This window comes from Kryptolebias marmoratus, linkage group LG20 (genome assembly GCF_001649575.2).
Source record: "Kryptolebias marmoratus isolate JLee-2015 linkage group LG20, ASM164957v2, whole genome shotgun sequence".
NCBI classification, from domain to species: domain Eukaryota; kingdom Metazoa; phylum Chordata; class Actinopteri; order Cyprinodontiformes; family Rivulidae; genus Kryptolebias; species Kryptolebias marmoratus.
This window is the reverse complement of record NC_051449.1, coordinates 5,572,366-5,586,138: the sequence shown is the minus strand read 5'-3', so window position 1 is coordinate 5,586,138 and position 13,773 is coordinate 5,572,366. Positions and strand designations below refer to the sequence as shown.

The following is a 13,773-nucleotide window of genomic DNA, read 5'->3' as shown; positions in this document are numbered from 1 at the left end:
AGGGAATAAATGGGTGAAAATCTTAGAGTGCATTCTTCCAATGTATCACTGGCTGATGCAATGTTATATCATCTTCTTTGTGTATCAATCTTGTCTGATGCAATATGGAAGAAATTTTGCCACACACTACCAGTAATTTGAATGATCTATAATTTTACCAGGTGAAGCTTTTGTACTGACAACCAATGTATATTATTAGTGTGTAAAATTAATTGTCATTACTTTCATTGACCAATTTCTAAATACAAACTACACCTTGTAAGTATTTTTTAAAAATGTAGAAACTTAAAAAAAAATCTGCTAAGTATGCCTAAAGTTAAATGAGAAAGGTAAAGCAGAAAAAGCTTAAAGGGGACATATTATGCACAAATTCACTTTTTGCATGTTTTTGTACTTCCATTTGGGGATCTACTGCTTCTAGAAACAGTCCAAGCAGTAAAGTAGCAGTAAAGAAGTAAATGTTTTCTGGTGTCTGCAAAACGACCTGTTTCAAAATCCTCCGAATTTTTGCGTCACAATTGTTGTTACCTAGCAACCCAAGTGGAGCTCGACCCACTTCATTACAAGAAGACCATCAGGTTAGTTCTGCTGGTTTTACTGCTGAGCAATGTCTGCTGGAAAAGGAAAATGTTTTGTTGTCGGCTGCAGTATAGAACATGTACTGCTGGTGTCCCGACTCACTACCAGTCAGGGTTCGGACCCACTGATATCCGGTGTCCGACTCGACAAATGTCAGTTCGGAACTGCTAAGTGCCCCTGTCCCAAAGTCAGAATCCTCAGAGTTTGAAATAATAACAATATAAATGTGCATCAGATCCACAGAGTTTAATCCCTCAGTGAGTTTTTTATGTTTTGAGATGGGACACTGAGTTGGGAGAATGATTTTATGTAATAAATGTAATGAATATGTTTTGTATAGCCCACAGACCTATCCTGACTTAATAGGTCATAATAGGTCCCTTTTAAGAAAAAGCATCTTTATTTGTGGGTCAGAATATGTTAAAACTCATTGGGTGTCTGCCGTACTCATCTCACTGCGTCATGTTAATGTTGCACATTCAGGCTGGTAAAGGTCTAACAGTTTTGTTTTGGAACAAAGCTCTGCAAAATATCACACATGACTACACAAGACAAACTCCTTTTTCATTCAACAGTGGCATTAAACGTCTTAATGCCATCTGGAGCAGCCAGAATAAAAATTCCTCTTTGAAAGATGCCCATTCTAATTGGTAAATGTTTACTTGGAGGAACTCTCAGCGGGCAAGCACACAACGTTTAATGACTCACCAAAGCCTTTGGGCTCTTTAAGCTTACTTTTAGTGTGTTTCTAAACAAATAAAGCTTAAGGTTGAACTGTGGATATCAGCTTGTAAGAACCAAAACGTGACACTCAACAGTGCAGTTGAGCAATTACCCTCACGGCCATTGTGTGCATGTGTGTCTGCACAGGTATGTGGGTAGATTTATGAACATGTAAGTGCTTTCTATTGCAACAATAAAACCCACAAGATATTTATTTAGCTCTGGATTTGTGCAAATAAAACTAAACAACTAAATGTTAAAAGTAATTTACTTTTAAAAAATCCTGTAAGAGACATGAGAAAAGTATTTAAATTAAAGGACTAGCAATTCTTGAAGGAATGCATATGAAATGCTTTTCATGCCAGAGTTTTAGCCCAAAATCATGTTACGTTGAAAAATTATGGGTCTATAACCTTAGAAATTACATTATTTGCAATTTCATGTAATACCCTCTCCACCCAACAAACAAACAAACAAAAAACAGATGCACACACACACACACACACACACACAGCACAGGTTCCATAGATTTGTGCAAATATTTTCATATACAAAGGAATTTTTTTGGACAAAATATGACATTTCATTTCAGCAAATAACCTGAAAAAATGAATTATTTCCACTGTAAATTACATGTTGCACTTGTGTGCATGTTCTGTAAATGCACTGCATCGGTAATGCTTGTCCTAAGTATTAGTGCTCTTATATATATTTTTATCCTACTTGTTTTTAGTGCTTGTATTTGCATGAGTCCTCATGTGCATCTGCCAATTTTACTCTTGCCAATTTATCTAAATTTATCTCAGATCATTGCATTTACTAATGTGGGAACACATGCTTCAGGTGAGTTAGTACTTGTATCCTGAATCTAGCTGGGTCTGTGCGTACATTAATCTCTGCCGCAGCGGCACCACATTGCCTTGTATGCTCCACTCCCTATCCATGACCCAGTATGCTGTGTGATCCTGCCTACAGCCTCATTTGTCTCCATCAGGGGACAAGCGAGGTTACGACTCACCAAGGCGCAGTACGTCTCAGGCGGATCTCCACACGTGATATTTGGGGGGTCGAGGGCCACTCTCAGGTACTTTGTCATGTCGGTGGCTTCTGGCTGACAAGCCATGTAGTCCCACGCCAGGCCCTCCTCTGTATAGATCTGCGACTTGCACACGTCATAGTGTCCCCAGGCCGCTGGGTAATGTTGCATAGCCTGTGCCACACTGGTGCACACAGCCTGCAGGGTGAATAATATAGGCCAAAACATTGCTGATCTTTTCTTTATAGTTTTTGTACAATTTCGCTTCCTTTTTTTCCTGTCTTTAAGCTGCTTCTTCACAGAAACAGCTGCGTCTCAGAGAACGTTCTAAATATTTTGCAGCTTTGAGCAATAAAATAGAGCATTTAAAAGCAGCATCTTTCTTTTGCATGTGAGCAGGTTCAGGCAACAATTAGCCTCCATTCAGTTATTTCGTCTTTGATTGCCAACTCGTCTGGCCAGGCAATGAGACGTGTCAACAAGTAAGCTTCAGTGGTGTTGATCGTTAATGAAAAGGTCAACCAACGGTCAGATGTGATGTGCAGAGAAGAGTGACACTTCTCATATGTCAGCAGATGTCTGATCTTGATCTTGTGTCAGTTGTGCTGCTTGCCCCTAGCAGCATCCTAAAGGAAACAAAAAGAAAAAGACAGCCTGGTTAAACACACTGATCACATATAGACACACACAAAAAAATTCTTTGAAATGCGGTGATGAAATATTAACAATTCAAAAAATACCTAGAAGCCCCTATGTAGAAAAGTAATGCATGTCACCATTTACACACACCCCAACATAACACAAACACAATGCAAGGTTCCTCATTTTCATTGTAACACTCAATAATAACCCTGCCAACATCACTGCATACATTTCAAATGGAGTTCGCTCTGTAAAGAATAATCTCCATTCGATTTTCATACAAAAAGGCTTATTTCCATGTGTCAAGTCACTGCATTTAGGTTATTGGTTTTTCAGACCTCTCTGACTCCTTGATGTGGAGTTGCAGTTGTCTAAACACCCTTGGAGGCGTTCAGGATACATTAAAGTAAAATTGGGAGACAGAAATGGTTTATTTGAGGGATTGTATGTTTCTCGGAGCTTTCACAAGCCATCAGTCCGATGGCATACCTCATCAGGTAATAGTGTCTTGCAGTAGTCAGCAGAGACCCACAGAATCTCTGGTTTAAAAAAAAGGTGTTGCAGAGTGTGCTGAGATGATGCAAGGTTTTGTCGTACTGAAAAAACAAAACAAAACAATGTTTCAGCAAATAACTGCTAAAAAAATCCCTTTTGGTTTAACACACAGGTGCATTTTGCTTCTTGTTTTCTTCACCAGTCTTCCTTCCTTCCCCCTCAGCCAAAAATTGAGGGGGAACCAACATTTGAAAATTTTAAACAAAATCCTTGAGTGAGCAGTGAAAGTGTTTGTCTGTTAGCAACATATCTCATGAACCTGTGAATCGATTTGAATGAACCTTTCAAAAAATAAGTATTATATATCCATCTACAACTGATTAACCTTTGATTTAAGATGGCCGCTACAGCAAATCAAACTTTCAAACACAAAAATGACTACAACTCAATCACACTGGCTTACAAGAGGATGGGCAATATGTATTTCTTCATTACCAATTGAAACTCCCTTTACTCCCTGCCAATATATGGAAAGATAAGTATTTCAATTCTCTTATTCAATCATCCTGTATTAATCATAATCTGTCCCTAAATTAATGGTTCCAAGCACTTCACTGGAAATTGCCACTTTCCCTAATTTACCCAGTGAAGCACCTTTTACAAAATAACTAGGGTCATTAAATACACTAACTGTAGTAAAGGATGTTCATCTGAGCTGGGGACATTATCTGTATCATGATTCAGACTCAGCAGACTCTTCAGAGTGAGTGATGTCAGGATACTGATGGCAAGCTTCATCCAACAGACCTCTGGTGGGAGGAAGAAAGAAACCAGTGCAAATAAAGGCAAGGAGGAAAAAAAAACTGCGTCTCTTTAAATACGCTCATGTCAATCAAGGAGGCTTTCAACAAGAGGCCAATTACAAATTTGATAACACAGCTAGAACTCCGAGTGATGAATAAGCAATTTCTTTCATGAGGTTGTGTGTATCAAATTATAGAAATATAAATGTCAGTCTCTATTCAAAGATGCACCACGGGGTAGACCACTCTCATTTCAAATGCTCCTGCACAGACACACTGTCCCATCACACTCCATTCACGATGCTAAAGTTGACTTTCACAATATTACCAGTCAAATTATGGACCAGTGGTCACTTATATTCTTTTTATTTTACAGGTAACGTTCACACTCAATAAAAGGCAGCAACTGAGTTCGACATGGGAATTCTGGATTAAATTCATTGACACTTGGAGTAGTAAATCTACAAATATAGAGGGAAAAAATAAGGAGCTATAGATGTAAATCAAATTACTAAAAAAAACATTTAAATAGAAAATGTTTAAAGATTGTATAATGCTGTAGAAGATTTCTGCAGATTTATCAGATAGAATATACAATACTGAATTTTAAAAGGTTAGGACAACCCTAAAATATAAATAAAACAGAAGGAAATGAGTTGCAAATCCCAGAAAACCCACATTTTACGCACAATGGAGTATGGTAAACATATCAAATGTTTAACTGTACAATTGTTTTAGGACTCTAAAACTAATTCTGAATTTAATGGCAGCCACACACCTAAAGAATTTGGAACAAGGTCATGTTTACCACTGTGAACCATTCCTTTTTCTTTTAACAACTGTCTGTAAACATCTAGGAACTGAGCAAACCAGCTGCTGGAGGTTTTGGAGGGGAATGTTGTCCCTTTCTGGACTGATTTAGGATTCCAGCTGTTTAACAGTCCTTGGTGTTTGCTGGATTTTTTTGTTTTGTTTTGTTTCATGATGCACCAAATCTTTTCAACTGGTGAGAAGTTTGGATTGCAGACAGACCAGTTCAGCACCAAGACTTCCCTATTATCAAGCCATGCTGTTGTAATACATGCAGCTTGCTGTTCATCATTATCTTGTTGAAACATGCAATGCCTTTCCTAAAAAAGATGTCATCAGGATAGAGGCATTAGTTGCTCTAAAATCTGTAATATTATTATTTATTTGTTTATTTTATTTTTTTGCTCTGATGATGACTTTCCAGATTCCATGGGCACTAATGCACCTCCATACCATCAGAAAGGCAGATTTTTGAACTGTGTGCTGATAACACGCTGGCTATTCCCTTTCCACTTTAGTATGGAGAACGAGCCAGTTTCATTTTGTCTGATCACAGAACAGTTTTCCAGTTTGCCTCAGTCCATTTTAAATGAGCTTTGGTCCAGAGAAGATATCAGCATTTCTGGATGGTGTTCACATATGGCTTTCTCTTTGCATGATAGTGCTTTAACCAGCATTTGTGGATAGCACTGCAAACTGTTTTTTACAAACAATGATTTGTGGGAGTGCTTCTGAGCTCATGTAGTGATGTCCAGAACAGAATAAGACCTGTTTTTTTTAATGCAGTGCTGCCTGAGGCCATCCAGTGTTAACTTTATGCCTTGTCTTTTGCACACTAAGATTTCTCCAGATTTTTGCAATCTTTTGAAGACATTATGAACCTTAGATAATGGGATAATTAGTCTTCCCAATTTTCTATTGAGGAGCATTATTTTTTAAATTGTTCCACTAATTTTAGGCACAGTTTTCCGCAGACCGTTTTATTTTTTTTTTTTGTTGTTGTTGTTGTTTGTTTGATGGTTTCAAAGTGGAGTCTACCTTCTGTCGCCCCTGTCACGCCTTTCATTTTACACAACTTTCCAACTGTTTTACAATTTGGTTGTAAATTAAATGACTAAAGAAGCATGGTATTTAAAAATGCTGCATGTTTTATCAGATAGAAAATAAAAAAGGGTTTCTTTTATTTTAAAAATCACTCTGAACATTTCAGTCTTCATTCACACTGAGATTGAATTGATAAAATTTGCAAGTCTCAACTTCTGTTTTCCCTGTTCTCACATCTCTGCCACATGTTCAGTGGTACTGTTCAAAATGCAGAGAGAATCCTGTGAATGCCATAATTTCACTCTGAAAAATATGAGGTCAGATTCTATATTAAAAGTCATGAATATTTAAGCAGCCAGGAGACGAAGAGCTGAGGGTGACCACCATACCTCACCTCACCTCACCCCCTTGCTGTCTCTCTTCCTTCACTTGTTCTTGAAACCCCTGAAACACCCCCTTGTGTCCACTTGCATTCTCATCCCCTGGGCAGCTCAAGCATAGCAGAGTGTTTTTAAAAGTCAGCAGGCAGCCGTGCCTCAGTGGCTCGTAATGGTTACAAACTCCCAGCTACGCTTTTAAAAATCACGCTGATGTGATTTGTTCATTTTATAGTAATCTTGATTAAGTGTGACTTTGCTTTCTGGTCTCCTTGTGGCTCCCATGAAAGGGTCAGCATGTGAGGGAGAGAGAACTATCCATGGTGCTGAAAGTCAAGTCATATGTTAACTACAACTGATTACAAAATTGTTTCAAAATGAAATTAGCAAGGAAATATATTCACCACACAACCCAAAGCTTGCTTGGTGATTTAACTTGCAATGGTTGCTGTCTTTTCTTTCTGCTCTGTACACCTGTTTGGGATTTTGGATGTGGATGCACACAATAGCCCCCCTTCATTGTGTCTATTGATTTCACTGACTTCCAAGAAATAACTTCTGATCCGCTGCCAGTTTGTGCAGACTGATGCTTTGTTTCTGGCTGATGAGAGCAACAATAAACGGGTTAATTCCTCCAACAGTTAGCGAGCCAAGAACAGACCCCTCAATCTGAGTCACGGTGGGATCATCTGGTGAGCAGAGGCAAACGTGTTTTTCCTCAGATTTCACGTCTCTATAATTAAGACTGTTTTTACATCCATTCTTCTACAATTTAATGGTTTCTTTTTATTCCTTCACTAGAAACACATGCACATATAAACACTATTACTGCTCCACCTTTAACTTCACCAACACCAGCCACATTAGCTCACTTGTTATTTACAGCAGGGGGTCTTTCCGTGCTTTTCTGTAGAGAGCTATTTCTCTAAAAGGATGTGAGTGGTGTGGTGACATGATGGCCCCAGCCACAGACATACTACAGCACCATCACATATGAAATTTACAGCCATGCATTATTCAGAGTTCTTCTTCAGGTCATCTAGCATGCAAAAAGTGCACATCTTGCTACAAACATTTGAAAATTCTAACAGAGACTAAGTCTCGACTTATTTGTAGTCTGGACACATATTTTGAAAAATGCTAATAGCAAACATTTGACAACGTGGAGTCAACTTACCTAAAATGTGAGTTTTTTAATATATTATTGATCAGACTTTGCAGAGAGAGAAAGACACACTGAGTTTTTTGTGAAAAATAAATACATAAATAAAATAAGGTGCATATGTAGTTGACTAATTTGCTGATTTGCATAAAAAGGAGGCTCATTTTGGTAAGGACGCTTTCCTGTTTCATAAAAGAAAGCTTCATGATCTTAGACACGCTCTCTGAGAGGAAAAGTCTGTAACGGTTGGTTTAAATAAAGAACGTTTTTAAATCATAAAAGGCTCATTCTTTAGTATTTTACCGAGATTACCGGAGCTTAACTTACCCAGTAAATACATTAAACATCTCATTATGGATGCCTTCGCTGCCTATTAAGAAACGATTACTCTCAACAGGTTGTTCAAGCAACAAAATGCACAAAGGGATTAAAGGAGTACTCACATTTGAATGCGCTCCCGGGACGAGTTGCTCATTCAACAAGTTATTTACAAAAAACCTAAAGGCTGACAGCCTTTGTTGAATAATTTGTTCTAATTTGGCTAAAAGATGGGTCAACAAAAGTACGCAGAAGGCGTGCATTAAGACGTTGTTTTTTTTGTCCCAACTTTTCTTCAACTTTTCCGTCTATATACCAAAGCTTTTTCTGTTCCGAATAACGATCCAAGAGCAAATCATCAAATGTTTTCTTTCGGTTTTTTTTTTACAAGAGACTCCAAATCTTGATGGCTGTCCAGAGAAGGTGCTTGGTTTTACGCAGCGGTGATTGGCGCAGCGTTCATCGGAATGGCGCACAAAAAATGACCCCAAGTCGCAGTTAAGGAGGGGTTCCAGTCCGAGATTGATCAAAGTCCATCAAGGCGTACACAAACACATCCTGGTGGAGAGCAACTCTTGGAGCCGATCGGATGCTGTTCGACTGATTTCTCAGCGCAGCCGAGTTGTGAGCAGAGGTGGAGAGAGATAAGCAATCTTTCTGAAATGGAGCCACGATGTCCAGTTACATATGAGCGCTCCGCCGGGTCCTAAAGATAATACTGACAAATCTCAACTTTAAACGTTTTAACACTGTTCCTGGTAGTTTTCATTTATGTGCTAAACGTTTCAGACATTATATGAAACAGGCTACTTTATTCTATAGTGGTGTTTTAAAATCCACGAGTAAACGGGGGGAAAGCATTTTATCTTGTTTCGTGGACTTAAAAAATAGCTACCAACTCTTGATACGCGCATACATGCCACCATCGAAGAATAATTGTGAATGCTTGAGAATCGCTATGAATGAGTCCATTGCTTTCTGCGGAAGTGTCCAACAGCACGAGAACCCCACCTTTAGTCGACCTAATGCTGTTTGGAAAATGCAAAATGGTTAATGACAGGAAGCAAAATTGTTCCACTGTCCTAAATGATGGCAAGGAGATGGGTAAAAAAATACGCATCGGACCTATTCGTAAAGTATTGATAAACTGACTTTTAATATATGATTTTAGACGGAAAAAGTACAGAAATGATGGAATGTGAACCTGTAACAATCTTCACAAACGCACGTTCCACCAACACATTTTGATCGAAGCGCAAGTTTCAGAACTAAAATCAGAAATCCTAAAAAGGTGAATTTTAGCATCTTTTAGGCAACAATAGAATAAGTCTCCTATGCACTGATTATTTTTTAGATCACAATCAGAGATTATTATTACCACAACAACGCCTTGACTCGATGCTTTCAGGGGGAAAACACGGACCTTACCTTGCGGAAAGTGTGGTTCTCAGGTGTCCTTGTAAAAATCGTTTTAAAAAAGAAAGAGAATCAATTGATCGGAGTTTGTGGAGTAATTATTCTGTAAATTTTGGAAGTAGAGCTGAAAGGATAAGTACACTGAGGTGCGCCTGTATCGAGCTCCCTTGGCGCGGAGTCACAGATGTCACCTTCTCCACTACAGGGTGCCGGGCTGCGCGGAGAACAGTCATGGTGACAGGTCGCTTTGAAGACGCATTTTAATTGTGCTGTAATGCCAACCGGTGGAGATTACATGATAAGAACAGCCGCGCCCAGCTGAAGGTCAGCACCGTAACTGAGAAACCCGGATCCGATGTCGGAGCAGAGCAGATTTTTAAAACTACTAAATTGCAGATTTACTCGCTGTTTCCTTTTTTTCTCCCCTCATGGAGGCTTTGTTAGAAACAACAACAAGCAGTTTGTTTCTGTTGCTGATGACTGCCGATACTTTAAAATCCAGCAAACTTTCTTAAAAAGCGTTAAAGTTTTGGGAAGTTTAAACGTTTATTTATTTATTTTTTTAATCTGAACTTCGATATCAGCACCCTGGACAGCTCTATCAAACCGTCTGCGTTAAATCAGATGGGAGGGTTTCAATAAATTGTATTGGTATTTGATGAAAATGTATGTAAAAGCACTTTTAGAGTTTTACTGAACTGGTAATGAAGGTGATAATGTTTTTGCTGTGTCTCTGTGTGTTTGTTTGTTCTGTCTGTTAGCAAGATATCTCATAAACCACTGAATGTGTTTTAATGGAACTTTCAAAAAGTAATCACTGCATATACGTTTACAACTGATTAACCTTTGGAGTCAACCCCATTCAAAATGTGCGTGACAGCTAAGAAACCTTAACAAACTCAAAAATTACTATAATTGAGCAAATTTTACATATATTGAGCTCAAATTTGGTGTGGTAGTAGCTGAGAGTCATCCTCAACACATACTTTGAATACTAACTGATTGTGCAAGATCGATTTCAAAACTTTGCTAACTATTACAGTCTACTTTGCCTGACTTTTAGTAAAATATCTCATGAACCACTGCTCGAATATTTGTATATATTCCAAGGAAGTAATCACTGAAGTACATCTACAAATAATTACCTTTTTGGGTCACATCAGTCAATGATTAACATTAGCCAACACAAAATTAACTTTAACTCAGTCAGTTTTACATATATTGTGCTAAATTTGAGCTTGAGACTGTTGAGTTTGAGCACTAGACACTGCACAAAACCTTTGCTTAAAACTGTGGTATTACCTAATATCATCAACCCCGTTTGTATGTTAGCAAAATAGCTCATGAACTACTGGATATATTTTTTGAAACAATTATTAGATGTGCATCTATAACTGATTAACTTTTGGAGTCAACCCAATGAAAGATGGCTGCCACAGGTAGTTCACTTTGGCACAAAAATGGCTATAAGTTACAGATATTAAGCTAAAATTTGATGTGATGGAGAGTCACTTACTGCCTACACTCTAAGGGTGAATTACTTTTTTTTAAAGATTTCACCAAAATGATTATAACTTTGACAATTTTCAACATAAGATGATTTCACTTTAACATTATGACATAAAAAGTGGTGGGTAATATGCATTCCTTCAATGAATGCTAGTACTATGACAATTAGGAAGCCTTTAATAAGCAATAACAGGGTCACAGTCACAGTTGTTTTTCTTACCCATTTATTTAGTTATATGTCATTCAACATTTACGTACACAGAGCTTTTCAAAAATGAACAACCACATTTTTTTAAGATACTTAAAATTCATGCCCCTTTTTGTACTTTGTAATTTTACCTCTGAATCTGACATTAGTTGTTTACCTCCCACCTTCCTGCCATGCTTTTCATATCTCCTTTTGTAGAATGTAGGCTAATCGGGGTTTGATGTGTACCTCATCCAGATTCCTTCCAACTTAAAGGGAAAAAGATTTTCAATCCCATTGCAAAGTATGACTGTCTTATAACAAAGGCAGATTTTGGTCAAAACATCTGAAGTCAGCACTGAGCTACATTTAACTTAGTCATACAACTCCCTGGATAATTGTCTTGAATCCAAAAATACTTTTATGGTGCTCATAAAGTATAGATAGAAAGAAATCTCTTCAAAACTTTCACTGTTTTTCAGCAGAAATTTTCAGTGTATGACAAAGATCCAGAGGTGGAGCGTGCCCCCTCACCCTCTGCATGTCCTTTCCCTCTGTGCCACCGAGAGCCCAGGCTGACAGAGATGGAGGGTTTGCTGTTTCATTATGTTCCCAGGGGTCTATTGATGGTTTCAAAGTGGAGTCCACCTGCCACAGCTTTAATCATCCGTGACCCCAGCTGCATGTTGGAAGACCACCGAGGGGTGGAAGGGGCGGGATCAGCAGACCCTACTGGGATATGTGAGCAGTCAAGAAAAAAAAAAGAAAAAAAAAGGAGGAGAGACAGACATAAAGAGATGATGAAGAAACACTGGGACCTGCAGTGATAAGAATGTACTGACTGAGTTTCTCTGCAAGCTTACTGAGATTCTGACAAACAGCGATTTGGATGCTATCAAGCTTCGGGTTTATTTTCTTCACTAAGAATTTTGATTTGGTTAAATGTATTATTGGTGTGTTTAATGAGATTTTCTCCAAAGGTGAAGCACAGCGAATCAGCATGCAGGCACAACTCATGGCTGCCAAATTAATTCAATTTATTCCAAAGCCTTTCTTAAGGCCAAGGTTGTAATCATGGCTTGCAATTAGATGGGATATAAATATTAGATAACCTAACTTTGCAAGTCCAAATGAAAGTGAACCTAAAGGATTTTTAGCTGTTGTTAATTTCCATAAAGACTTTAGGTGCTTGTGGCTATAATTAAAGTAAAACCGGCCTACAGGTCTGCGCAAAAGTCTTGAGCCACCCCTCATTTCTTCGTATTTTGCTTGAGAGAAAACACACTTTCTTGTAATTTATTGTAGAACATAGTTTTAGTATGAGTTATTCAGGCTTTCTGAAGGTCTTTTAGTATTTGTTTTTTAAGCATGAACTGCTCTTTACAAATTTTCAGTCAAGTCATTGTATCTGTGATTTTTTTATAGGGATGTTCAGCATCTTCACATTAAGCTCATTCAGGCATAAAAGAGACAACTAAGTCTGAGATATAAACCATTGCTGTCCACACAGATGGGGTAACTTCATAAACTAACTTTTAGGCAGATTCAGCTTGTTGCTAAGGCATGTTTGTTTCAATGTCTTTGGTCCAATTAAAGGACACCAAATACTTCAAATAGTAAGTGTGCACCAACAAGGTAATTTCCAGAAAAGCCTTTAGTTGAAACTTGACATAAATCCACTTTCAGGGAATTAAGGAAACAAAGTTAAGCACATTTAAAGTACAGTGTTTGGAAATCATGTTCTTTAACTCTTCTGTGGCCTTCGGGTCAAATTGACCCGAGGTTACACAGGCTTCTCTATATCTCTTTGTCTCTCTCTCTCTCTCTCTCTCTCTCTCTCTCTCTCTCTCTCTCTCTCTCTCTCTCTCTCTTTTGAGGGCTTCAGGAAGGTTAAAACCAATGCATACCTGACATATGACCTTATATGCACCATCCTTCAGTTTATCATCTGCATGTCAGGTTTTCAGCTAATAGCCCTTCTGTGTTAGATTTTTATAGTCAGTAGATTTTGGTTGGCTTTTGACCTATTGGTTCTAAATTGATGTCATAATCAGTTCTGGTTGGATTTAATAGCATTTTTTAAGCTGTTTGTTTAATTCATTCTTATTTTTGTTCACTCACTGTTTGTATCAGTAGTCTGTGTTCAGGTCAGCTTTAGTTCTTGTTTAGCTTGTAGACCAGTTTTTTTCATTTCAGCTGGTTTTGCATTTTGTTTTGTCACACACCTGCTCACAGTAACTGATCACCACATGTGTTGTTCTTGTCTGATTTATTCCCTCAGTGTATAGAGCCTATGTACTACTCAGGGTTCTCTATTCATTCTAAGATTCTTGTCATAGTTAGACATCATTATTAGCCATGATTGTTTGCTGCAAATGCTTCTTGAGCATTCAGTATAGTTAAGCTATTGTCTGTTTTTTGGATTTTTTCTTACTTTTTACTTTAACATAACTGTTGGTCCATACAAAAGTATAATTAAAACTATTTTAACCTACCTGATTAATTCAGTTCGGGTTCTTGTTAACATTTAACTTGACTTGATATATTTTTGTGGATCTGTACAGAGCACATTTTGTGTTATTATAACAGGTTCTTGTCAACTAAGAGGCTAAAGCTACAATTCAAAATGTAGACAACATTGCTATTCCTTTGAAATTTAAGTGCCTTTTTAT

The 13,773-nt window shown here is 37.9% G+C and overlaps 1 protein-coding gene across 2 annotated transcripts in view; it reads right to left on the bottom strand.

Moving 5' to 3' along the window:
* Positions 1-9,671, bottom strand: part of LOC108232807 (netrin-G1-like) — a 59,450-nt gene extending 49,779 nt beyond the window's left edge. The window contains exons 1-2 of one of the 2 annotated variants that reach the window (XM_017410845.3): positions 9,418-9,671; positions 2,321-2,964 (exon numbers count right to left, since the gene is read on the bottom strand). In XM_017410845.3, the coding sequence (XP_017266334.1) occupies positions 2,321-2,566 (246 nt within the window). In that variant the 5' untranslated portion in view covers positions 2,567-2,964; positions 9,418-9,671. Of the gene's footprint in view, positions 1-2,320; positions 2,965-8,114; positions 8,631-9,417 lie in introns of those variants that run through there. The other variant, XM_017410844.2, reaches the window with a different exon arrangement.
* Between the last annotated feature and the right edge of the window lie 4,102 nt (positions 9,672-13,773).